This window comes from Mauremys reevesii, linkage group 15 (genome assembly GCF_016161935.1).
Source record: "Mauremys reevesii isolate NIE-2019 linkage group 15, ASM1616193v1, whole genome shotgun sequence".
Classification (NCBI taxonomy): domain Eukaryota; kingdom Metazoa; phylum Chordata; order Testudines; family Geoemydidae; genus Mauremys; species Mauremys reevesii.
Window position 1 is genome coordinate 5,519,559 of NC_052637.1, and position 27,344 is coordinate 5,546,902.

The following is a 27,344-nucleotide window of genomic DNA, read 5'->3' on the forward strand; positions in this document are numbered from 1 at the left end:
TTTTCGACTGGAACCTCCAGCTGAAAAGGGAAACTGGCAGCGTCCGGTCACCTCAGAAAGTCCAGTTGCTGCAGTAACTGGCCCCCACCACAGGGACGGGAAGAGCAGCAGGGCTGGGAGGGGCCAGTCTGTGCCGCGGGGTCACTGTCAGGGACAGAGATTCCCTCCGGCCTGAGCTGGAACCGGGCAGATGATCAGGGGAGCCGCGTTTGTACCCCCAGCATTGTGACCAGGACGGAAATAAGGGCGGAGCGTCCCGGAGAAGATGTCGGTGAAAGTGAAGAGATGGGACCTGTCAGTCACATTGTAAAACGAGACCTCGCCCGCCTCATAGTCCAGGAAAATCCCCACCCGGCTGGGCCTGACGCTCACAGGGAGGGGGGTCCAGGGGGAGGTGAGGGCCTCGTATCCCCCATCGCACAGCCCCATGGCCCAGTATCCATTCCCAGGTGTGAGTGTGACCTGCCCCTTCCTGCTCACAGATTCCCTACAAACCCCAAGGTACCATCTCGTCTTGTCTCCCACCTCCACCTCCCAGTAACGCTTCCCGCCCGTGAACCCCTCAGCGCCCAGGACACAGATACAAGGATCAAATCTCTCAGGGTTGTCGGGCAGATCCTGGCGTTTGTCTCCATATCTCACACATTTCCGATCCTCAGACAGGACGAGCCAGGGATTTGCCGTGTCTGGATCCAGAGTCACATCCACTGGGGAGAGAGTCACAGAGTCAGAGCCGGGGGCAGGGGCTGGTCACTGGGATCAAAGGGAAATTAACCTGCGTCCCCCTTAATCATTGGCAGTGGTGAGGGGGTGGGCGGGTTTTTGCCTGGGGGGAGTCAGGGGAGGGGACAATGAGGGGAAAGAGCAGGAGAAGCGGGGGAGGGGGTGGAAGGTGTTGGAGGAGGTGGGGAGAGGAGGTGATAGACTGATGCTGGGAGAGGAAAGGGGCGGGGGAGGTGACAGGAGCAGAGGGAGTGGAGGGAGGGACATAGGGGTGGGGCAGGCACCAGGGGCAGAGGGGGTGAGGGAATGGGGAACTCCAATGGGGCAGGGGAAATCAAGGGCAGGGTGAGCTGCCAGGGGGTGAGATGATGAGGAGTGGGGAGGTGGAGCCATGGGGGGGGGGAGCGAATGAACAGGCATTGGTGCCAAAGGGGCAGAATGGGGGGTGAGGGAGCAGGTGAGCAGAAGGGGGGCAGAGAGAGGGGTGTGGAAAAGGGCAGGCCCTAGGGGGGCAGAGGCGTGTGCAGGGAGATGTGGGCACCAGGGGGGCAGAGAGGGGATGAAGGGAGGGTGGGACCCAGAGGTTAGGAGAGGGGAGGGGAGGGGTGGGGCAGTGCTGAGGTGAGGGGAAGGGCTGAGACCAGGGGGGCGAGGGCAGGGACTTGCACCAGGCAGGCAGAGGAGGCAAAGGAAACAGCAGGCACCAGGGAGGCAGATGGGGCCAGGGTAGAGCTGGGACTTGGGGCAGAGGAGGAGCTGGCACCAGGGGACTGGAGGGGTGGTGAGGGGTGCAGGTGTCACGGAGCCAGGGGGGAAGGGGAGGGGCTGGGGTGAGAATTACGGTGAGGGTGGCAGGGGCGTTGGGGGCAGCGGGGCGCGCGGAGCGCCGGGCCCGTGGGGCTGCGGGTGGGGAGGGGCTGGGCACCAGGAAGGAAGGGGACAAGGGGAGGGTCAGGTGTTGAGGGGCAGGAGGAGGGAAGGGGCAGGCAGCAGAAGGGTGCGGGGGGGAGGGGAAGGGCAGGTGCCAGGGGATTGAGGGGGTTGAGCAGAAGGGCAGGCACACGGAGGGCAGTGGAGGGAGGGAGAAGCACTAGGGGGCAGAGAGGGGTGAGAGGCAGAGCAGGTGGGCAGAGGGAGGTGTTAGCAGAGGGGATTGGGGAGAGGCAGGTGCCAGGGGTCAGAGTGGGGCTAGAGGAGGGGTGGGCACTGGGGTGAGGGAAGGGGCAGGTGCCAGGGTCAGAGAGGGTGGGGAGAGGGGCAGGTGTCAGGAGGGCTGAGGGGAGTAAGAAGGGCGAAAGTCAGGACAGCAGAGGAGGGGGAGGGGAGGGGTGGGAGACATGGCACAGAGGAGGGAAAGGGGAGAGGTGGATGCCAGGACATAGCGGGGGTGTGAAGTGATGGGTAGGCTCCAGGGTGCAGAGGATGTTTGGGGGAGAGGGGCAGATGCCAGGAGGGCAGGGGGAGAAGGGATGGGCTGTTCCAGTGGGGCAGAGATGGGTGGAGGGCAGGGGCATGTGACAGGGAGGCAAAGTGGGAGTAGAGGGGCAGGGGCCCAGAGGAGCAGAAAGGGAGTAAGAAGAGCGGGAGGGATGTTGGTGAGGGGTCAGAATAGACGCAGGGTCCAGGGTCCCTCACAGGGGTGAGGGAAGGGTAAGGGAGGGGCAGAAGCCAGAAAGTGAGGAGGGAGAGGCAGGCCCCAGGTAATCTCTGTTGCTTTCGGGCAACGTGTGGTTGGTTTCTCGCTCAGAGCAGGTTGGTGCTGTCCCCACACACACTGGGGGTGCAGCCCTGCCCCAGGGGGAGCAACTGGGACTCTCCAAGCTGGCAGGCCCCACAGGCCCCACCATCCAGCCAGGAAAACCCCACAGCCAGTCCCTCACCTCGCACGGCCTAGCCCCACCCCCACAGGGGCAGTTGCCTGGATTGGGCTCACTTGGGGGGCACTACAATGGAAGATTCGGGGGGGTTATAAATGCGCACTAATGGGCTGTTGCTAATGAGGCCAGGGCAGTGGGGAGGGGGCATTTCCCCACTTACTGCCCCCTCCATCTGGGAGAAGCTGCACTGGGGACCAGTCCCAGTTCACACCTGCACAGCGCGTCTGCACTAGGGGTTTGCACCAGTACAGCTACATCAGTGCAAGGAAACCCCGGCAGACATGGCTGAGACACTGCTGTGCCAGGGGCCGTAACCCCTCCCATCACTGGGGTTATGGATCAATAATTACAGGGTCACTGGAGCAGGGGAGCTGGACTCTGGGCTCCCAGGTGGGGGCCCAACACACTGGGCTGCAGAGTCATTCTCACTCCCAGGCTCTGGCCCAGGGCCCATGGCAGTGTTCAGACACAGGGGGACGTCATCAGACACCTGGAGCCCAGCGGGTCGAGCTCTCATGGCATCACACAGGGGGATTGAACATGGGGCTCCCAGCTGAGGGCCCAACCACTGGGCTAAAGTCTACAAGGGAAGCGGCAGCACCTTTTTCTGTTCATTGAAACCAGTCAGCAAACCCGACATGGAGTCGCGAATAGTTTCTGTTGACCCGAAATATAATTTTGCAGCAAATAAACTATTTGTCCAAAACATTTCACCCAGCTCCACTGCAAACCTGTCTGAGCAACTTAGGAGCCCCAATCCCAGTGACCTGCAAGGAGAGACTGCAACATCCCCAGAAACGCAGTTACAGGCAGGCCAGGCTCAGGACAGCAACTGTGAAACACTCCAGAGCTGCTGTTTAATTTGCCCTTTGCAGACAAATGCCCCCTGGGCCCCTGATCTCACCCCCACAAATCAGGCTGAAAATGGAGACTCGGCTCCAGCCTGAACTCTCTGCCCAGAGCCATTTGTCCCATGGAAGCTGCTAGCGGCACAGACCCTCTGCAGCTGCACCTGGGCATCTCCCAGAGCGGATAACAGTCACAGAGACCGTCTCAGAGCCCCAGGAGCTCAGGTGTCTCCATCTAACAACTGTGCCAGCCAGGGGTGAGCTGGAGCCGGTTCGCACAAACCCGTTGTTAAATTTAGAAGCGGTTTTAGAACCGCTTGTTAACTCGCTTTGCGAGGGAAGCTTTGATGGGCTCTGGCTGGGAAGGGTGTAATTTCTCCTCCCGGCCGCCGGGGGGTGCTGCGCTGCGGGAGCCATGTGAGCTGCCTCCTGGCCCTGTTGCTGCTGCTGCTCCTCGGACCTCTGGCCGTGGGGCTCCTACTGCTGCCTGGTGAGTCCCCGGGGGGCTGCTCCCAGCCGGTCCCCGCATGAGTACCTGCATCTCCTGCCCAAAGCCCCTGGCACAACCACCCGCAGCCACCCCTTGCCACACCCACCCCCTGCCACAGCCACTCTCTGCCCACAGCCCCTGCCACAGCCACCCACAGGCACCCCCTGCCACAGCCCCTGCCACAGCCACCCGCAACCACCCCCTGCCACAGCCACTCTCTGCCCACAGCTGCCTGCAGCCACCCTCTGCCCACAGCCCCCCCGCCACAGCCCCCCCCTGCCCACAGCCACCCCCTGCCCACAGCCACCCCCTGCCACAGCCCCTGCCACAGACACTCTCTGCCCACAGCCCCTGCCACAGCCACCCACAGGCAACCCCAGCCACACCCCCTGCCACAGCCACCCACAACCACCCCCTGCCACAGCCACTCTCTGCCCACAGCTGCCTGCAGCCACCCTCTGCCCACAGCCCCCGCCACAGCCACCCCTGCCCACAGCCACCCCTGCCACAGCCCCTGCCACAGACACTCTCTGCCCACAGCCCCTGCCACAGCCACCCTCTGCCCACAGCCAGCCCCTGCCACAGCCCCTGCCACAGCCACCCGCAGCCACCCGCTGCCACAGCCACTCTCTGCCCACAGCTGCCCGCAGCCACCCTCTGCCCACAGCCTCCCTCTGCCTGCAGCCGCCCACAGCCACCCACAGCCACCCCCTGCTAGCCCCTGTCTGCATCACCTACCCACAGCCAGCCCCTGTTGCAGCCAGCCCGTGTCACACTCCCTGCCTCCAGCTAGCCCTGCCCCACGCCCCTGCCTGCAGCCAGCCCCATGTCCACTGGTGCCCTGCAGTTCCCAGGGCAGTAACCCTGTACACCTGCTTCAATGAGGGGGGCAGGGAGCAGCTGGGACCCACACATGTGCCCACCCTAGGGTGACCAGACAGCAAGTGTGAAAAATCGGGACAGAGGGTGAGGGGTAATAGGAGCCTATATAAGAAAAAGACCCAAAAATTGAGACTGTCCCTATAAAATAGGGACATCTGGTCACCCTAGCACACCCCAAGGGAGTGGTGGGGACCCACACATGTGAAAAGGAGCTCATTTCTAGTTCAGGCCCATCTTTTTAAAAAAGAACTTTAGGTAGGGTTAACATACATCTGTATTTTCCTGGACATGTCAGGCTTTTTGCTTCTTAAATCACTGTCTGGGCAGAATTTTTAAAATTTAAAAATTCCTCCCAGGAAAATACGGACGTATGGTAACACTATTGGTACAAAAAATAAATGCTCTGGCACATCCCTTAAATAGAGAACCGGTTGTTAAGATTTTAGCAGCTCATCACTGGTGCCAGCCACTCCCCTCGCTCTCATTAACCAGCCCTGGGACAGACACGCTGGGAACTTTCACACCCAGACTCTGGAGACACTTTGGGTCCTTCTACACAGCCTGCAGCAGCGAGTCTTGGAACAGGGTGGACAGATTCAGGCTTACGAGGCTCCCTCTTTGGAATTAAAAATAGCCGCACAGATTTTCAGGTTCTGGCTGGAGCTCAGGCTCTGAAGCCCAGGGTGGAGCTGGGTCTGTCCCTCACAGTGCAAGAGGGGACATTGTCTGTGTCCACATCCCCTTCACCCCCTTCCTGGGATGGGGAACAGCAGCCCCAGGGCCCCTCCCTTCACCCCCAGGGCAGGGGAGTGAGAGCCCTCAGCCTCCTGGGCAGTGGGGCCTCCCAGCACAGGTTCCTGGGTGAGCGTGAAACTGTCTCCACACAGAGAGCTCTGCGCACCCGGCAAATACACAGATGCGCCTGTGGATCAGGATCCGGGATGGTGCTCTGCCCAGGAGTGATGGAAGCTCCCTCAAAGTAGAGGGGTCACCCACTCGTGCCAGCCCTTCTCCCTGAGCTCCTGTCCCGGCACCCCTGAATTCTCGCTCTCACACTGCCCCTTCTTCCTGAGCCCCTGCCTTCACACCACCTCTTCCCCACACCCTGACCCCCTGGTCTCTCCTCTCGGCCCCCTCCCCCATCCTCACACACCCTTGCAGCTGGTAAAAAGTGGGAGGGCATAGCCCTCCCACTGGTAAAAGTGACAAGGCCATGGCCCCCTGCCCCCCTCTTCCAGTGCCCCTCACTCACTCGCTCTCACCCCAGGAGGTTTGGGGTAGTGGCAGTAAGTTCAGTGCTGGGGGTACGAGTGGGGTTTACACCCCAGCTGCTGGAGCTCTGTGTATCGAGGTTACTAGGACGTCACAGCAGCTGTGTGAGCCCCCCACTGTCCTGCCAACATGGCTCAGCCCTGACACCTGCTGGAGCCTCTCCCTGGGGAGGAATTGTCGCTGTAGCCCATTCAGGCCTTGGCCTCCCTGCGGAAGTGGCTGGTGAGGCTGCTGTTAAGGGGAGTTGCAATGTGCGCTCAAAGCAGGACCAATCCCCCACTAAACCATCCCAGCCAGGGCTTTGTCAAGCCTGACCTTAAAAACCTCTAAGGAAGGAGATTCCACCACCTCCCTAGGTAACCCATTCCAGTGCTTCACCACTCTCTGAGTGAAAAAGTTTTTCCTAATATCCAACCTAAACCTCCCCCACTGCAACTTGAGACCATTACTCCTTGTTCTGTCATCTGGTACCACTGAGAATAGTCTAGAGCCATCCTCTTTGGAACCCCCTTTCAGGTAGTTGAAAGCAGCTATCAAATCCCCCCTCATTCTTCTCTTCTGCAGACTAAATAATCCCAGTTCCCTCAGTATCTCCTCATAAGTCATGTGCTCCAGCTGCCTAATCCTTTTCGTTGCCCTCCGCTGGACTCTTTCCAATTTTGACACATCCTTCTTGTAGTGTGGGCCCCAAAACTGGACACAGTACTCCAGATGAGGCCTCACCAACGTTGAATAGAGGGTAATGATCACGTCCCTCGATCTGCTGGCAATGCCCCTACTTATACAGCCCAAAATGCCGTTAGCCTTCTTGGCAACAAGGGCACACTGTTGACTTATATCCAGCTTCTCATCCACCGTAACCCCTAGGTCCTTTTCTGCAGAACTGCTGCCTAGTCATTCGGTCCCTAGTCTGTAACAGTGAATGGGATTCTCCCATCCTAAGTGCAGGACTCTGCACTTGTCCTTGTTGAACCTCATCAGATTTCTTTTGGCCCAATCCTCTAATTTGTCTAGGTCTCTCTGTATCCTACCCCTACCCTCCAGCGTATCTACCACTCCTCCCAGTTTAGTGTCATCTGCAAAATGGCCACTTCAGAGCCTGTCTGTGTCAGCGCGAGCAGCCCTGAGCTCACTGCTTGGGTCCCACATTCCCCATCACCCCTTTAAACACCAGCACGCTATTTGTAATTGTTCCATCCCACGGGTGTTTTGCAATTTCTCCAGCAAACACATTTTCTCTCCCTCTCCCCTCCCTCCCCACTGGAATTGTCTCTGTGCAAATACCTTCCCCCACCACGCCAGCTGGAGGGGCTCTGCTGATTTCCCACCCGTCACCGCTCCCCATTGCTCTGCCATGTCCCCGCTGCAGGCGCTGCAGCCCATGTAGCTCCACAGCCTAAGCCATCATGTCCTACAGACCCTCCATATAGCCGGATCCCCAGGGGTGAGGAGGGAATCCCCAACTGTGACCATCTTTACATGGAGTCCCAGCCTCCCTTTGGCTTCATTCCAAATGTCTCCCCTGCCTGGCAATCTCTAGTTTACTTATGCGCCACATTTTTGGGAAACATTCTCACATAACCTTTAACCCACCCCACTGGTCCCAGACACTGACCTTTCTCGCTCTCCAGTTCAGATCGCAGCATCTCTATGGGGAGAAAAGTTGGAGAGGTGAGATTCCCCTGTCATATTTATAGGAATGACTCTTACATCAGTTAATGTAACTGGCCCCAGACACTGACCTTTCTTGCTCTCCAGTTCAGATCGCAGCTTCTCTAGAGGGAGAAAAGGGGGAGAGGTGAGATTTCATTCCATCTTGTTAATGGTAAAGTTTCTATTGTTGTTTAATGCAGATCTGCTGTAGTTATAAAATAGAGGAACAAAGGGAGAGACACAGATGGGTCTGTCTGTGGAGGTCCCTGCACTTCCATCCCAGGCCAACTTCTAATCTTGTGGATGGTGCCTGCCTCCTGGTCCTAACGTTACAAGAGAACAGCTCCCTTTAAGGCCAAGTTAATTGGGAGATACCCCAGCTACGAATGGGATGGAGAGGCCTTTCTTTAGCTGGGTTCTCAGGTCAGCATGGGCCAGGGAGGGGTGTATGGATGGGCTGCTACAGGCATCACCTCTAAGATCATCTCTTTCCACTGGGAGCTCATCCCCGGGGTACCAACACTGCTGGAAATGGAGGTAGCGTCATGTCTGCCAGTCACTGCTGAGCACAGCCTGAGCGAAAGCATCTTGTGCCCAGTATGAGCAGTGTCTCAGACCAGCCGTGCAAATCCTGAGTGTGTTTGTGTTATTACAGCATCCTAGTCACAGCTCACCAGTGCAGCTGGTGCGGAGAATTCTCTGAAAGGCCCAGGGAACAAGACAGTGACAGTTAATTGTTCTGATGGTTTCGTGTTTGGAAAGGAGCCCACCAGAATTCTCTCTGGGCACACAGACAAATTCTATACACCACTCAAAATGAGTTAATCCCTGTCACCTAATCAGTGCTGCGAACTCTCATGATTTTGTCATGAGTCTCCTGATAATTATTGTTTTCCTTAAAGCCCCAGCTCCTGGAGTCTAGTGGAGATGTGATGATTTCAGCCTTCCTTCTTAGAGAAAAAGTACATTTCTAGCCCTTGTGGCTGTGGAGAAAACTGTAGTAGGATGCCCACAGAACAATGGGATTGGGAAACCTGCATCATGTGATGCTGTGCCTGCCCCATGAGGCATTGCAAACCCTTCCCAAAGCACCCTGCGGCCAGTTGCACAGTGGGATAGCTACCACAATGCACTGCTCTCTTTGTCGTTGCAAGAGCTGCTAATGTGGATGCGTTTCACCATCACAAGGAGCACAGTGTGGACACGCAACAGCGGTTTAATTCCAGCGCTTTAATAAAAGTGGTATAACTGCTTGCGCAGAAACTTCCCAGTGTAGACATACCCATAGATTGACACTATATTTGCCCTTTTCCAGTCTTCTGGAATCTCTCCTGTCTTCCATGACTTTTCAAAGATAATCGCTAATGGCTCAGATATCTCCACAGTCAGCTCCTTGAGTATTCTAGGACGCATTTCATCAGGTCCTGGTGACTTGAAGACATCTAATTTGTCCAAGTAATTTTTAACTTGTTTTTCCCCTATTTTAGCCTCTTCTGACCCTACCTCATTTCCCCCGGCATTCACTACATTAGACATCCAGTCACCACCAACCTTCTTGGTGAAACAAGTCATTAAACAACTCTGCCATTTCCACATTTCTGTTATTTTCCCCCTCCCCCCACCCCTTAAGTAACAGGTCACAAACTAAACCAGTTCACACCTGGTGCTGACAGAGTGTGTAGGTGACAGTTCTAAAGATGCAACATCCAGTTCCAACTTTCACAAGTAGAAAGCACAAGTAAGCAGCACAGCTCCTCTGCTTCTTGCAATTAACCTGCTTCCGTCCCCACTGGGAAATCATTGTACCAGACATTTCCCCTTCCCAATCCTTCCAACACTGGTACATTTCTACATACAGTTCACAGCATTTCAGGTAAGAAAACCCTCCAGGTGAGACTTTCACAGCTCCCTTGGGGGTTTGCATATTCGGTGTCCATTACTTTAAACAAAAATCGGGCATTCAGAGGCCTTAGGCAGCGTTGAAAACCCCAGCGCCCTATAAACACATAAATCACTGAAGGACAATTTCTGCCTTTTGGGACTAAAGGAAAAAAACCTACAGCTGAGGACTTATACTACAATAGAGGGTTCACTGCCCTGTCGCTGTAGCAGCATCTCAGGCTGAACAAATCTTAGGCTTTGTCTACACTGCCACTGTCAGCACCAAAACTTCAGTCATTCAGAGGTGTTAAAAAATACCCCCCAAGTGACAAAAGTTTTAGTGCTGAAAAGTGCCATTATAGACAGCTAGCACTGCTCGTTTGGGGTGGGTTTTTTATTCGCTGTGAGAGCTCTTCCCCGGCAATAAACTGTGACTACACTGCCCATGCCACAGTGCTGCCATGGCCGTGCTGTAACGTGGGCAGTGTAGACATACCCTTAGTGTAGATAAGGTAACTGCTAACCTTTCCATTTGCACAGCCACTACTCTGCCCATCCACAGCTCCTACTCACCTGCATGGGGAGATGGGAGGTGGGGGGTTCATGCACAGACTGAAGGGCAGAATTGGGCCATAAGTTCCCCTGCCCGGCTTTGCATTCTGGTTTTCCTGTAAGGAGCCAAGTTACGTACGTCGGCACTCCAAGCCCAGCAACCTGAGCCTCACAAGGTGTTTCAAACTGAGCCAGGCTGATCCCCAGGGAACAGTTCAGAATCACATTCAATTGGGATTCCTTGAGTGAGATCTGAAGGGGTGAAACCACTTGACGCTTCTTGGTTCAAACATGATCATAATTTATTCAGCTTCCTCTTCACCCTCAGCCCAGCTTCCATTGCCTGAAACTCCTCCAAACACAGAATCAAAGCCCCTTAATCCCTGTATCTTTACTTTTGTTTATACATACATACATCTATCTATCTCACCAAGTTCCCTCCTCTTGTTACTTCACCTTTCGCTCTGTGTTGCCTCCAGAAGCAGTAACCGGCCAGGGGAAGGAGAACAGCCAGGATCACCCATAGAGCCACCATCCAGGGATTGACCCTTGGGAAAAACAGCTCTGCAAGAGAAAGTGCCATTGACTTGGGAGCAAACACGCACAGAATGGAGGCAGGACCCTGTGACAGTGGTGATGCTGTGACTAGTTAAAAGAGCCTCACAGGGAAATACACAGGGAGATGTGGCTACTTTGTACTTTATTATCAAGTCAATAAAAGTTCAAGCTTTAGCCTGGTTACTGAACATGGTTAATTAATGGGAGGGTGTGTGTTGAGGGTGGGGAGGAGGTAGGGGGCAGCTCCATTATGCTACACCATCCCCCACTGGCGTAAGTTCAGGCATTCCCTAGGCTGCTCTAAGTGATCCCAAGGCTGCAGCCAGTGCAGACTGGACCTCAGAATCAGAGAGTTGTGAGGAGCCTCCTGACACCCCTGTGCTCACTGGGGTTCAGCCACATGAAAGCATCTGGCCCAAAATATGTTAATGCAGGATTTTAATAAAAACAAACTCGAGCCTGGAGATTCAGAGTAAAAATTCCTCCAGTGTCCTCTTTCCTGGGCCTTGGAGCAATGGCTGTCTAGAGGGTCCTTGTTAAGTGATTAGTGAAGTGTATTGAAAACTGTAGGGGGCATGCATCTGGGTCCTCTGAGCAGAGCAGGTTTGGTTCAATCTCTCTGCCTTAGGGAGCAGCCTGCTTTGTCTCTCTCTGTATTTGGCTGTTGCCTGTTAGAGTTCTGGATTCTTAGAAATAAAGCAGTGTGACATTGCAGCCTTTCAGGAAGAGTATTTAATTCTCCATGTGCGTGCTGTGAACATAATCAGGTAATACTGGGCATAGCATAGACTAACCAGCAGTGCAGCACCAGGAGACCTCAGATGAATAGTGCTTTACAAATACAATGTTCTTACTATCATAGTGATGAAATATTCATTCGATAGTAACCAAGTTATTTGGTAGATAATAATACATAAAATCGCAACCTTTTTTTTCTAAAAATTAAGTTTGCTGGCATTTTCAGATGTAATCTAAGTAGCACCGCTCAGACCATATTCAGGGCTCTCTTGTGCTAGTCAGGAAAACTGACTTTATTACCCAGATTTTCATAAATTCTCAGCACCCACAACTCTCACTGAGAACAAAGGAGAATTCCCTCCCTCACCCCCCTGAGAACTGTGATAATCACAGCGCGCACACAAAGTTAGTTACAAACATAAATACTCCCGCTGGAAGGCTGCAGTGTATCATGACTTTATTTCTTAGAATCCAGAATCTGAATACACAAGAACCCCAGAACAGAGCGGGAGGCGCCTCCCTAAGGCCACGGGCACAACTCACCCACCTTGCCTTACGGTGTCTCATCTATAGGCAGTTAGTGCACGGCAGGCTGGGATGTAAATCCACCATGCACTGGCCTACTGCACACTGTCTGCGTGCACCTTTCTGCACTGCACTAAAAGTTCCCTGGTGCACTTTGATCTGTTCCCATTTCAAAGTGGGGTAGATCAAAGCACAAAATGGAATTGTTAGTGTATGTAGCAGGGTCCACACAGTTAGTGCGTGCCAGGCTAGTGCGAGGCATATTTACACCCCAGCTTGCCACAAACTAACTGTTCCTGTAGACAAGCCCTGATTCTGCTCCCACGCTTTGCTACAGAGCCCTCTAGCCTGAAAATAGCAACTGTAATTCCAACACAGTCCTCAGTACAGCACAAGAACAAAGGAGAATTCCATCCCAGAGCCCCACTGAGGGTGGGGGGGGGGGCTAAAGGTTGTGCATATCTTTCTCCACATTCAGGGAGGGGGAGAATTTCAATAAGTTTACGTTGCAGTTCTCTGTGCAGTGCAAGACAATACAATTTTGGGTCTACACTCTGAGGGTGGTGTGTACACTCGAGTGCTGGGCAATTCCATAGCTGAGTCCTTCCATGCAGACCTGATTTCAGTGTCTGTGTCTTTCTGCAGTGGAGCTGGGTGTGTCCCTACCTGTGTGTGCTAAAGGAGGCTTGAGGGCCTGGCATATCAGGACAGGGTGAGAGAGCCCAAGCTGCTGGAACAAGCAGGCTCATTGGAAGCCCAGTACATCAGGTGGCACAGCAAAAAGGGGAGCAACCCATTCCCGTTCTTGGATCACAAGCAGAGATAGGTGCCTCCCTGCATCTGATACTGAACTCGGGCTTCAGCTTCGGGGGTGGGTGGGTGGGGGGGTCAAGTAGTACTTTTTGTTGTCAGAAGGGGGTCACGGTGCAGTGCAATTTGAGAACCCCTGATCTAGTCTGTCCTCCTGCACAACACAGGCCAGAGACCTGCCCTGAATTAATTCCTGCTTCAAGTCCAGTAGCTGCGGTTGAATGACAGCACTTCTTTTAGATACAGTAGAACCTCAGTTACAAAACACCAGTTATGAACTGAGCAGTCAACCACACACTTCATGTGGAACTGGAAGTTCACAATCAGGCGGCAGCAAAGACCAAAAAATAAAAAAGCAAATACAGTCAGCGCTGTGTTATACGTGAACTGCTAAAAACAAAGGGAAACCAGCATTTTTCTTCTGCATAGTAAAGTTTCAAAGCTGTAGTAAGTCAGTGTTCAGTTGCAGAAGTTTGAAAGAACCACCATAATGCTTTGTTCACAACACAAACATTTCAGAGTTACGAACAACCTCCATTCCCCAGGTACAGTAACTCCTTGCTTAACGTAGTTATGTTCCTGAAAAATGCAACTTTAAGCGAAATTATGTTAAGTGAATCCAATTTCCCCATAAGAATTAATGTAAATGGGGAGGGGATTAGGTTCCAGGGGAATTTTTTTCACTAGACAAAAAACATCATTGCTGTGTACAGTATTAAATTGTTTGTTTAAAATGTATACTGCATGTATATGTAATTAGTGTGTGCGTGCGTGTGTGTGTGTATATATGTGTGTATGTATATATATATATATATATATATATATATATATATATATATACATACACATATATACACACACACACACACATATATACACACACACACACACACGCACGCACACACTAATTACATATACATGCAGTATACATTTTAAACAAACAATTTAATACTGTACACAGCAATGATGATTGTGAACTTTGCTTGAGGTGGTGAAGTTAGGGTGGAAGAGGGTGGGATATTTCCCAGGGAATCTCTTACTGCTAAATGATGAACGAGCTTTTGGTTGAGCCCTCAAGGGTTAACACATTGTTGTTAATGCAGCCTCACACTCTATAAGGCAGCAAAAAGGGGAGACAGCATGGCAGACAGAGACAGAGACACACACCCTGTGTGTGGGGGAGAGAGAGAGATGCACATTGCCCCTTTAAGTGCATTGTCTTTTTAAGTTGATCAGGAACTTGAGACAGCAGCTGCTGCCCCAGGCTCTCTCTGTCTCTCTCTGTCTGTGTCCCCTCCCTGCTCTATATGGAGGAGGAGTAAGCGGGGTGCAGGAGCAGGGGGACACCCTGACATTAGTCCCCCCTTCTCCCTCCTGCACAGCAAGCTCAGAGAGCAGTTCCAAGGCAGAGGGCAGGAGCAGCACATGGCAGTGTGGGGAGGGACAGCTGAATGCCGGCAATTGGTAGCCTGCGGGGCAGCTGCCCACAAGGAACTTAGGGAAACAGGGAGCTGATGGGGAGCTGCCGGTCCACCCTGGTTCCAAGCCCCCACCAGCTAGCTGCAACGGGCTGCTCTTCCTGTAAGCAGTGGACAAAGCAGGCGGCTGCTAAACAATGTTATAAGGGAGCATTGCACAACTTTAAATGAGCATGTTCCCTAACTGATCAGCAATATAACAGCGAAATAACATTAACCAGGATGACTTTAAGTGAGGAGTTACTGTATTCATAACTCTGAGGTTCTACTGTACGCGTAAAAGCCCCAAAAGGATGTGTCCATACAGGGTGTTCTCTGAGATTAACGGACACAAAATACGAGTCAGGAAATTCAGACTAAATCAGATATGACAGCGCAGACCTTAGCTCTTGAGATAAACAGAATCCTAAATACTACAATGAGCTTCCCCTCCCCCACTGGCTGGGTGCAGGTGGGTGGTTTGAGAGGCTGGGGGAATGGAAAGTGAAGGTAAAATTGGTCTGCGTTGGCCTAATCAGTAGCCCATTGTAAGAGAGCCATATGCTGCTTTGGGAGGACACTGGCTGCATTAAAGGATTTTGGTTTTTAAGATGTCTCAGCTCCGTTGTTCAAATACCCCTGATGGTATGGTGGGTGCTGTTACTGTTCAGCATTGACTAAAACATTAATTCTATATTAACAATAATATTTGATAGGCAGCATTGCCTTCCTAAGTGTCAAAAGTCATGACTCCAACCCCCAAATCATGAGATTTTAGAAAATAATAAATGTTCCTTTCTATTTGCCTTCTGGTTTGAGAGCCTGCAGGGGCCACGTTTTCAAGCTTGTCTCTGCAAGCAAGAGGATTAGAAATGTTTTTTTAAGTAAAGCTGAGATTCTGATATAAACACTCAATTCTAATGGCTAGGGCTTTAACTGATACAGCCAATATCAGGAGACTCACTAAAATATCATAACAACCAGCAGTGCTGGTGGTGAATAATATAAAGGATCCCTGCACTTCCCGCTCTATAACTTAGGATACACCTATGTAATATTTCATATCTGATGAGTTTGGGTCTGACGATTCTGTGTCCAGATCGCCCATTGATTTGTGTATGAAGAACTGGGCCCATTGTGTAACACACCATCAGAAAGTACATGCTCAGGGGAGATCAGGGTCAATGGGGCCATGCAGATTCTCACTCTGAATTCCCTCACTTTTATGAAATTTAATATTGTGACACTCTTCAGAATGTGGGTGACCATTTATAGTATTGTTGATACCAATATTGCAATGGCTCTTACAAGATACACCATGTAAGGTATCAGTGGGAAAGTTATGATTTGCTGAATACGATAAGCTTATTTATATGTATGTATCATCTTTGTATCATGAGTTATAAATATATATATGACATATTGATATCTCAAACTTGTTCTGTGTATCTGGGTGACACCCCCAGACAAGTTGTCCCTGATGGGCCATCAAACATGCCAGAGAGTGCTGATGCCAATCAGCTGTACAATGAACCCATTGAGAGAAGCCAGGGGCTACACCTATGAGTTAGCAGGACATGTAGGGACATGCCTGTGGACAGGGGACTCCAAAAGCTTTTCTATGCCCATGTGCTGTGAGCTTGTGTTTGGGACACAGGAAGTACAAGCCACATGGCTAAAAATTCAAAAAGCAGCTGCATCATCTCCCTTTTGTCTTCAATAATCCTGCTTCCTACCTCTGGAGCAACTTCCCTACAAACTGAAGCTTTGAACAAAGGACTGATAGATCCACCTAAGCTTTGGGGTGGTCCAGAGGGACTTTACAAGCCAGCAAAATCACCAATTCTGCTAAGACCCTGATATATGGACTCTGAAGTCATATGTATGTATCTGATTGCTTTGATAATTTAATAACCCTCCTTGTTCTTTTCCTTTCTTTTATGACAAAGCTTTAGTTTTAGTTACAAAAGGATTGGCTGGCAGCGTGGTATTTTGGGTAAGATCCAAACTTGTATTGATCTCAGGGCTGCCCAGAGGATTCCAGGTGCCCGGGGTCTTGGGCAGCAGGGGGCCCCCACTTCGGCGGTAATTCGGCGGGGCGGGGGGTCCTTCCGTTCCAGGACCCGCCGCCAAAGTGCCTCAAAGACCCACGGCGGGGACCCGCCGCCAAAGTGCAGCCCCCACCGTGGGTCTTCGATGCGGGACCCACCGCCGAAGTGCAGCCCCCATCGTGGGTCTTCTGCGGTAATTCGGCGGTGGTGGGGGGTCCTTCTGTTCCAGGACCTGCCGCCAAAGTGCCCCAAAGACCCACGGAGGGGACCCGCCGCCGAAGTGTAGCCCCACAGTGGGTCTTCGGAGGACTTTGGCAGCGGGTCCCGGAACAGAAAGACCCCCCCTGCCAAATTACCGCCGAAGACCTGGCTGCACTCCGGCGGCGGGTCCCGCTTCGGCGGTAATTTGGTGGCGGGGGGGTGTCCTTCTGTTCCGGAGAGGAAGGACCCCCCCGCCAGCGAAGACCGGGAGCGAAGAAGCTCCGGGGGCCCGGGCTGGGCCCTGCTAGAGTTCGCTCCGGGGGCCCCAGAAAACTCTCGTGGGGGCCCCTGCTGGGCCTGGGGCAAATTGTCCCACTTGCCCCCGCCTCTGGGCGGCCCTGATTGATCTGGTAATGTGGCTCTTTGGGGGAATCTGCTCTTTTTACAGCCTACCCTGACCTTAGCATTTTCAGTGTGGGCAACCCTAGGTACCTCGGGTCACAAATGTAATAGTGACAGTCCGGTCCCTTGGTCTTCACTCAGACAGAGCTCTCAGCTAAGCCAGTGGGAGTGTTGCCTGGATCTGGACTGAAGGCCTGGGTCCCTGGTGGTTCTATTACACTGATTTAGTTTTTTGGCATGTACTATATGAAGCCTTCCTAGGAGAGTATCTAGAAAAAATATATAAACAAAACACCCCACTGACATCTGCCACATCCATTCTATCCCCGGCGCAGCGCAGATGGGCACTCACCTGCTATGGAAACTGTTGATATTTTCTCTTGGTTGAGGAGTGGGTTCCTGACAGAACAGGACAAGTCCTGGTTGGAATGTTCTGTTATAACAATAGAAATCTGCCAGTGAAACAGGCCGTTGGCCTCCTTAGATATTTTTTCAGAGGCAGATGATAACAGCTGCCCATGGTGATCTCTCCACTGAGCCTCAGGTTCTGGATGCCAGCCTGCCGATCGACACACAACCCAGATCCCTCCGTCCTGGTGGCCATCAACAGAGATGTGGGGGTCAGAGCCTGAAACTAGAGACGAATGGAATAAACCTGTGTTAATTCTATGCATTTAGCAAAGAGAACAAGAGGAGGCAGAGTGAATTAATTCTCCCTCTGCATGCACAGAACCCAGGGTCACCGGAAACTATGTCAACATGCATGGCAAGTGTTTCTCAGAGGGTCGGGAGATCTTTTCCCTCCTCTATAATTTCCTGATACTTCTCTCTACCTGTGGAAATTAGATCCTGAGAGTGTCCTCTATGGAAAATAATAAGGCAATTCCAATAGGAAGCAAACAGAGAAAACGGCAAGTTAATAAAATAAATAAATAAATAAATATGTGCCCAGCTCCTGAGAAGTGCTGAGAGCTCAGGCACTTCATTGGGAATCACCAGCACTGCTGCCCCTTCTGCTCAGTAACTAGAATCTGAAAGGGGATTCTGGGTATCAATGTGTGAATGAGAAGCATCCAGAGTCCTCTCACAATGAGCTCTCCTGCCCCATTTATTACACTGCTAGTGAGGTAAAACAAGCTACAGACCTGCCACTTGCAGTTCCAGTAAGGCTTCTTCATACGAAACATTGGACTGAAAGAAACACGTGTACTGTCCATGGTCAGAAAGTTGGACATTGCGTATTCTCAGGGAAACACTCCCACTGGTGATATTGTCTTTCAGCAGCTCTGTCCTTCTCTGATATCCCGGCATCTGCTGTCCGTACTGATCCTGCCCATCCTTATACCGGTGCACAACTGCAGAGAACTTGAATCGGAACCACCTCAGCTCCATGTTCTCAGCGCTCATCCTGGGGGAGAGGTGGCAGGGCAGGACGGCCTCCCCGCCTAGGGAGGCAGTGATCGGGTGGCCAGGTCCCCTCACTGTGAACTGTTCTGTGAAATGAATCAAGGGGAAAAGAAAATTAAATTGGAGAGGAACCAAAACAGACAGAAATGTAAGTGAAGCCAGATGCTTATTCCCATCTTTTGAAGTGTTCAAAAATCAGGAGTCAACCTCCTGAAAAAAATTAAGGGATTGGCTTAAAAATAGAGACTTTTTTTAAATAATAAAATTGGGGTTGTTCTCTGCCTTCTGATTTCTGAACCTTTAAAGTTGACTTGGGTCACATTTCCAAGCATTTATCTGCAACCACAAGGGACAGAAACTTACTTTAAAACAAAATGAAAGCTGAGAGTCTCACCTAATCACAGGCCTGCAGGAGTTGTGGCTTTAAGAAACACATCAAATATCATGAGACTTGGGATAAAATTCTGTGAGCTGGTAACAATGAGGGGACGTCTACACCTTGAGCTGGAGCTGTAATTTCCAGTGGGGTAGACATGCACCCACTAGCTCTGAGTGAGCTGGTGTGAGAAAGTGTAGCCGTGGTGGTGTGAGCGGGGGGGATGGGTTAACTCCCCAGGTATGATCCTGCCCAGGGCCCTTGGCACATATTCAGGGAGGCTGCTCATGCCACTGTGTCTACTCTGCCATTTATAGCAGGACAGCTTGATCAGAGCTAGCGCAGGTACGTCTACCCCATCTGGAGACAGCAAGGAGAAACATCTTACGTATTAAAGGCTTCTACAGTGCTAACTAATGGCTTAACGGTGTGGGAAGGGGAGGGAGAGCTGGAATATTGGAGGGGACGGGGGGGGCTACATGTTGTGAGGGATGGTGCGGCAGGGGGTGGAGGAGGAGACAGACTCAGCAGTTTTCTCTCACCCTTACAAGCACTGTAAGCACAGCTGTCACAATGCTGGGACATAGACTGTGTCTCAGATTTCTCTAACCAGTGCTGTTAGCAACTACACACTGCAAATACTTCAAAGCTTGACCCTTATCCCCATTCCACTATAACAAAAGGAATAGGTGGGGCAAGGAGTGCTGAGGAACAACACAGCAGCCGTGTGGCCTAGCAGAGAGACCACTGGACTTGGACTATTCCTGGCTCTGCCACTGGCCTGCTGGATGACCTTGGGCAAGTCTCTTCACTGCTCCGTGCCTCAGTTTCCCCATCTGTAAAATGGGAATAATGAATAAAGTTCCTTGAGCGCTATTGATGAAAAATACTATAGAAAAGCTAAGGATTTTGTTATCTAGCCACAGTCATGTATCAACTGCAAACCTAAGTGAGAACTACAACTGTCTGCTACAAATAGTGCTTTCTGTTCAAGAAACTAGGAAGGAAAGTCACTGATAAAATCTTTGCTATTGCAGAGTTAAGGTTCTCAGCGGTATCTCAGAACCATCAACAGAGATGTGGGGGTCAGTTCAGCAAAACTCAGGCCTCTGAAAACCAGCAAATGCGGAATTAAGGTACATGCCAAAGTGACCTTAACTCTGCCCTGTTTGAGTGATGACCTGATACACCCATGGCGCACAGACCCACACCCTGCCTGTGCAGATAGAGCATGTTACTCATGGATCAGGGCACATGACAACTGCAGCACAAACACCTTCTCCTTGCTGAGGGAACATTTGTTTTAGGTGAGCTGTGCCGTACAGGAGCTACCCACCCTGTTCTGCCCTCAACGTTGAGCGACTGCCCAGAAACAGCCCCACGTTTGTTACTTTACAAACCCTTCACTCCCTTTTACAAGCCCTTCACCCTCACTCCCAGGATTCCATCTAGCACTATATGTTCCCTTACCCAGCATTAAACACACCGACAATCCCCGTGGCAAGCAGACCCCTGAGCCCTGCTACTGACACAACTACACAGCTCAGGGCTGAAATAAAGGATGCAGGATCCCTCAAGGGACACCTGCACCTCTCTCCTTTCATCACACACTGGGGGGTGGGGGTGGGGGTGGGGGTGGGGGCTCAGACCCAGATCTCCTCATATCACAAGCACAGCTCTACCAAGCTGCTCCAGCTAATGTCTCCACCATTTAATACAGCTGCACCTAACACAGTGACTGCAGATGGGGTGGGTAGAGATGTGTATAATTATAATTTTGACACTCTCCTTCATAAGGAACAGTATTATGGACACCATAGGTGCAAACTCCGTTGGTGCTGGAGCACCCCTGGAAAAAATAGTGGGTGCTCATCATCACCCACCAGCCACCCACCAATCAGCTGTTCAGAAGGTCCCAGATCAGCTCCTCCCCCGCAGCACCGCCTCCCTGCGGCCCATCCGCTGTTCGGTGGTGGGCCGGAGGAGGAGGCGCGAGGCCCGGAGCCTCGGGGATGGGGGCAGAGCAGGGGTGGGAAGAGGGGGCATAGGGGCAGGGCCTCAAGGCAGAGCGGGGGTGGAGCACCCCTCGGGGAAAGCTGAAAGTTGGCCCCTGTGAAATACAGGAATTTAGAGATGTGCCCTGGAAGCTGGGGTTGAGAACAGAGCGTAGCCGTGTTCAGCAATTCACTACAGAAGCTCTCTGGTTTGTTTTATTAAAAGTTTTATTCCTTTCTAATAAACCGGTTTGTTGTTTAATGAACCCCAAGATCATTACATGGGGTCAGAGGTGCTGAATGAGAAGGAGGCTACAGTAATTTTGAAGTTAACTCCTGTGTTTGTAGCTGAAAGCAGAGGCAAGGGGAGCACATGCAGCAGCAAACAGAGAAGGACAAAGGCTTTTGGATGTATTTTGTGAGCACAATAGTAGCTTGACTAGCTTAAGATGGGGAAAAAAGCCAAAAATGGATGTGTCGCAACCTCCACTCAGCCTGTAATTGTCAGGCAATGTTGCAGAAAACTGGAAAAAATTCAGACAGAGATTTGGCTTGTATTTAGCAGCCAGAGGGGCAGAAGAGAAAAATAATAAAGTGAAATTATCGATCTTTTGCCTGTTGTTGAGGCAGAAGCATTGGCTATTTATAACAACTTTAAGTTTGAAGAAGGTGAAAGCATGAAGTTAAGTAAAATAGTGAATAAATTGGAGGAACATTGCATGCCAAAAAGGTCTTAAGTGCAAACAACACGAGCATGAAGTGCGCTGTATTGGCCATGGATCAATCACATCATCACTAAAGTAGTAGGAAACTGCTTTTCATGCTTGAAATACAAGCTATGCAAACAAGCAGAGCCACTGAGACCTCATCCAGTTCCACCAAGGCCTTCTGAGAAGGCCAGCACTGACGTATTTACCTGGAAATCAAAGGATTATTTAATAGTCACTATGATTATTCTCTGTATTCAGAAATTTGCACACTGCACAGTACTAGTAGTAAGTCAGTGATAGTCATCATGACGGGAATCCTCTCCAGACATGGAATTCCAGATGAAGTCTTTAGCGATAATGGGCTTCAATTTTCCATTGCAGATTTTAGGCAATTTGCCATAGATCAGGGGTAGACAACCTATGGCACGTGTGCCGAAGGCAGCGTGAGCTGATTTTCAGTGGCACTCACACTGCCCGGTCCTGGCCACCAGTCCAGGAGGCTCTGCATTTTAATTTAATTTTAAATGAAGCTTCTTAAACATTTTAAAACCTTACTTACTTTACATACAACAATAGTTTAGTTATATATTATAGACTTATAGAAAGAGATCTTCTAAAAAGGTTAAAATGTATTACTGGCACGCGACACCTTAAATTAGAATGAATAAATGAAGACTCGGCACACCACTTCTGAAAGGTTGCCAACCCCTGCCACAGACTGTAGTTCAGACAAATCAAGAGGACACATTTTGACGAATCAAAGGGATCTACAATTAATTCCAGAAAGTTCCAACACATTGACAGTGGACGTGGACTCTGGCATTTCCCAACTGACTGATCCTTTATCATCAACAGACAAAGGAGAAACTGACAGGGAACAACACAGACTCTAATGAAAGGCTGATACTGAGAAGATCAGAGATTAAATGTCCTGAACAACTCAGAGACTTGCTAACCTGCCCGGAGAAGGGGGAGTTGAGGAAAGTGAGTGGTAAAGACTCACTCCAGAGAGATGTGCTGCTAACCTCACCTCTCTAGGTAATTGACACATGGGGTTTATGGAAATGTACTAGATGGATTGAGAATTTAATGCATGTGTTATTAAGTAGGTGTGTGTATATATATACATATAAAGTTTATCTTCTCTCTAAAAAAAAAATTAGAGATAGGTTTGTAGAAGATTATAACTTAGAGATGCTCCCTAATGAGGGACTGTATTATGAACAACAAAATTTAGAGATGTGCCCTGGAATCTGAGGTTGAGTACACAGTGTGTAGCTGTGTGAGGTTGCACTCTGTATGATGTTATGACAGTATGCTGATGAATATGAATGTAATGTAACTGGAATATGCTGCATGTAAAAGGTCTCTTGTAAGGTATCATTACAAAGCTTATCTACCGAGTGACAGGTTTCAGTGGTAGCTGTGTCAGTCTGTATCATCAAAAAAAGGAGGAGTCATCCTTGTGGCACCTTAGAGACTAACAAGTTTATTTGGGCATAAGCTTTCGTGGGCTAGAACCCACTTCATCAGATGCATGAAGTAAAAAATGCAGGAGCAGGTATAAATACATGAAAGGATGGTGGCTGCTTTACCAAGTGTGAGGTCAGTCTAACGAGACAATTCAATTAACAGCAGGATACCAAAGGAGAAAAAATAACTTTTGAAGTGGTAAGAGAGTGGCCCATTACTGACAGGTGACAAGAAGGTGTGAGTAACAGGAGGGAGAAATTAGTATTGGGGAAATGAAGTTTAGGTTTTGTAATGACCCAACCCCTCCCAGTCTTTATTCAGGCCTGGTCTGATGGTATCTAGTTTGCAAATTAATTCCAGTTCTGCAGCTTCACATTGGAGTCTGTTTTTGAAGTTTTTTTGTTGTAGAAGTGCCACTTTGAGTGACCAGAGAGACTGAAGTGTGCTCCTACTGGTTTTTGAATGTTATGATTCCTGCAACCGAACAGTCTCTATGCAAAAGAATAAATGGACACAAATCTGACATCAGGAGAAAACCTTTGTCTTAGAAGCTGCCAGTCAGAACAGCAGCGTGTGTGTAGCTAGGCCTGAAAAGATTGCGTATAGATAATAAACATGGTTCCTGGGGACCCAGCTGTGCCCTGTGGTCTCCATGGGGCTGGTTGTTGGCAGGTTGAGCAGACGTGCTTTACAAGACAAGGCAGTGACAGTGATGACCAGCAATAGTAACAGCAGCAAACCCAGTGAGGAGGCCAGAGCTCCTACCTGACGCCAGCCTGTGAACCTGTAGAGCGAGGAAGAGAGCGACGTAGCCGGGCAGAGCGGAGCTCACTGTGGAGCCGGGGGAGAACGAGGGAACCTTCCCCATCATCGAAGCTTGGTCTGGGGAACAGGAGAAATAAATCAGACGGCGAGTGAGTGGGATGCAGTGACAGAACAGTGCCGTGGGGCAGTGGGGAGGAAATAACAAGCCTCACTGCTGTCTAACATACACCAGAAGGGAAGGGATTTCCCCCACAGTCCTCGTCTGCCCTGGCTCTGAGCAGGGTTAGATGTCACTGTGGCAGCAGCCGGTCCATACCACACTCACTTCATAGAACCATAGAATCATAGAATATCAGGGTTGAAAAGGACCTCAGGAGGTCATCTAGTCCAACTCCCTGCTCAAAGCAGGACCAATTCCCAATTAATCATCCCAACCACAGCTTTGTCAAGCCTGACCTTAAAAACCTCTAAGGAAGGAGATTCCACCACCTCCCTAGGTAACCCATTCCAGTGCTTCACCACCCTCCTAGTGAAAAAGTTTTTCCTAATATCCAACCTAAACCTTCCCCACTGCAACTTGAGACCATTACTCCTTGTTCTGTCATCAGGTACCACTGAGAACAGTCTAGATCCATCCTCTTTGGAACCTCCCTTCAGGTAGTTGAAAGCAGCTATCAAATCCCCCCTCATTCTTCTCTTCTGCAGACTAAACAATCCTAATTCCCTCAGTCTCTCCTCATAAGTCATGTGCTCCAGCCCCCTAATCATTTTTGTTGCCCTCCGCTGGACTCTTTCCAATTTGTCCACATCCGTCTTGTAGTGTGGGGCCCAAAACTGGAAACAGTACTCCAGATGAGGCCTCACCAATGCCAAATAGAGGGGAACGATCATCTCCCTCCATCTGCTGGCAATGCCCCTACTTATACAAAATGCTGTTAGCCTTCTTGGCAACAAGAGCACTGTTGACTCACATCCAGCTTCTCATCCACCGTAACCCTTAGGTCCTTTTCTGCAGAACTGTTTCCTAGCCATTCGGTCCCTAGTCTGTAACAGTGAATGGGATTCTTCCATCCTAAGTGCAGGACTCTGCACTTGTCCTTGTTGAACCTCATCAGGTTTCTTTTGGGCCAATTGTCTAATTTGTCTAGGTCCCTCTGTATCCTATCCCTACCCTCCAGTGTATCTACCACTCCTCCCAGTTTAGTGTCATCTGCAAACTTGCTGAGAGTTTAGGGTTAGGGTTACCTATCCTTGGGGCACTCCGCTTGAAACCGGCTGCCAATTAGACATGGAACCATTGATCATTACCCATTGACCCTGATGATCTAGCCAGCTTTCTATCCACTTTACAGTCCATTCATCCAGCCCATTCTTCTTTAACTTGCTGGCAAGAATACTGTGGGAGACTGTATCAAAAGCTTTGCTAAAGTCAAAGAATAACACGTCCACTGCTTTCCCCTCATCCACAGACCCAGTTATCTCCTCATAGAAGGCAATTAGGTTAGTCAGGCATGACTTGCCCTTGGTGAATCCATGCTGACTGTTCCTGATCACTTTCCTCTCCTCAAAGTGCTTCAGAATTGATTCCTTGAGGACCTGCTCCATGATTTTTCCAGGGACTTAGATGAAGCTGACTGGCCTGTAGTTCCCCAGATCCTCCTCCTTCCCTCTTTTAAAGATGGGCACCACATTAGCCTTTTTCCAGTCATTTGGGACCTCCCCCGATCACCATGAGTTTTCAAAGATAATGGCCAATGGCTTTGCAATCACATCCGCCAACTCCTTTAGCACCCTTGGATGCAGCGCATCCAGCCCCATGGACTTGTGCTCGTCCAGTTTTTCTAAATAGCCCCAAACCACTTCTTTTCCCACAGAGGGCTGGTCACCTTCGCCCCATACTGTGCTGCCCAGTGCAGCAGTCTGGGAGCTGACCTTGTTTGTGAAAACAGAGGCAAAAAAAAAAAAACATTGAGTACATTAGCTTTTTCCACTTTACCTCTGTCACAGGTAAAATGGTGCCATCACCTGACCACACCTGTCCCAGGTGAAGGCTCTCTGAGGATCTCCCAGATCAGTCCCCGGCCCTGGTGATTTCCCATGCCAGTGACCGACCCTCATTGCCTCCAGCCTTGGTACAAATGTGAGGGATTAATTTTGAACAGGTCACCTCAGCTCTGTGCCCCCTGGGATCTGCAACATTTAAACCTCTCTCAGGGTACATCTACACTGCAGCTGGGAGCGAGCTTCCCCGTGGGGGTAGATAGACATGTGATAGCTCTGCTGGAGCTAACACACCTCAACTAGCATGTAGCACTAGCTGGGGTCGCAGAGGCAGCAGTTTGGGTTATGTGCCTGAGAACAAACCCGCCTGGACCCCCTTAGGCATGTACTTGGGTGGCTAGTTCGAGCCCCCACCTATGCTATCCCCAGCTACACCACTACTTTTATTGCACTAGCTTGAGCAGCGGAAGCACGTGTCTATCTGCCTGTGGTGGGAATCGCACCTCCCAGCTGCAGGGTAGATGTACCCTTAGGGTACGTCCAGACTACCCGCCATATCGGCGGGTAGCCATCGATTTCTCGGAGTTCGATATATCGCGTCTCATCTAGACGCGATATATCGAACTCCGAACGCACTCCCGTCGATTCTGGAACTCCACCACCGCGAATGGTGGTGGCGGAGTCAATGGGGGAGCCGCGGACTTCGATCCCGTGGCGTGAGGACGGGTAAGTATTTCGAACTAAGGTATTCGACTTCAGCTACGCTATTCGCATAGCTGAAGTTGCGTACCTTAGTTCGAACCACCCCCCCCAGTGTAGACCAGGCCTTAGAGATAAAGAGTCTTACTCAGAGCTCATGCCACACTCAGCAGCATGGCCCCTGCCAGGCTGTGCAGTGCTCAGGGGTGGCTCTAAGAATTTGGCCACCCCAAGCAGGGTGGCATGCCGCAGGGGGCGCGCTGCCAGGCGTCGGTCCCGCGGCTCCTGGTGTCCTCTTGCAGACGTGCCTGCGGAGGGTGCGCTGGTCCCACGGCTCCAGTGGAGCATCCTCAGGCATGCCTGTGGGAGGTCCACCCGAGCCGCGGGACCAACGGACCCTCCACAGTCATGACTGCAGAAGGTCCGCCAGAGCCGCCTGCCGCCCTTCCAGCAAAATGCCATCCCACGCGCGCGCTTGGCGTGCTGGGGTCTAGAGCCGGCCCTGGCAGTGCTGTACAATCCTCCCAGAAACCAGGCTGTGCCTATAACTTCCCCTAGACTGGGACAGCCGCCAGGGCCTGTGTTGCCCACAGAGCGGCCAGCGGGGGCCAGGAAGGGGCCTGACCAGGGCTCCAGGGCACAGACTCGTGGCCTCCCCCAGTGACTCCCAGTGACAGAGCTCTGGGGGAGGTGAAGCGCCCCCTGCCCCGGCAGGCACCTGTAGTAACAGCACCTGCCCTGCCCCTGGCAATGGCCCTGCAGACTGGGGTGGGGCTGGGAGGGATTCACTGACTCTGGAAATAACAAGGGGAGGGGGGAGAACCCGGCCATTCCCCGGGGGGAGTTTGCACCATAAATCCCCCGGTCACTCACCGAGGCTGCAGCACCCGCTCCGCACAGGGAGTCAGGGCGCCAGAGGCTTTGAGAGATTCATCCTGATGTTTGTTACATTTGTAGCTGAATTGAGGGGGCCGAGCCCCCCCGGGCCTGACACGCGCT

General features: G+C 51.2%; 1 protein-coding gene across 1 annotated transcript; it reads right to left on the reverse strand.

Moving 5' to 3' along the window:
• LOC120383517 (butyrophilin subfamily 1 member A1-like) lies at positions 1-27,344 on the reverse strand. The gene is made up of 7 exons (XM_039501685.1): positions 27,219-27,344; positions 23,646-23,762; positions 18,066-18,413; positions 17,273-17,554; positions 10,635-10,742; positions 7,803-7,867; positions 1-702 (listed from the first exon to the last, which is right to left on the reverse strand). Exons 2-7 carry the CDS (start codon positions 23,749-23,751, stop codon positions 148-150), a joined length of 1,464 nt encoding a protein of 487 aa, XP_039357619.1. The 5' UTR covers positions 23,752-23,762; positions 27,219-27,344; the 3' UTR covers positions 1-147.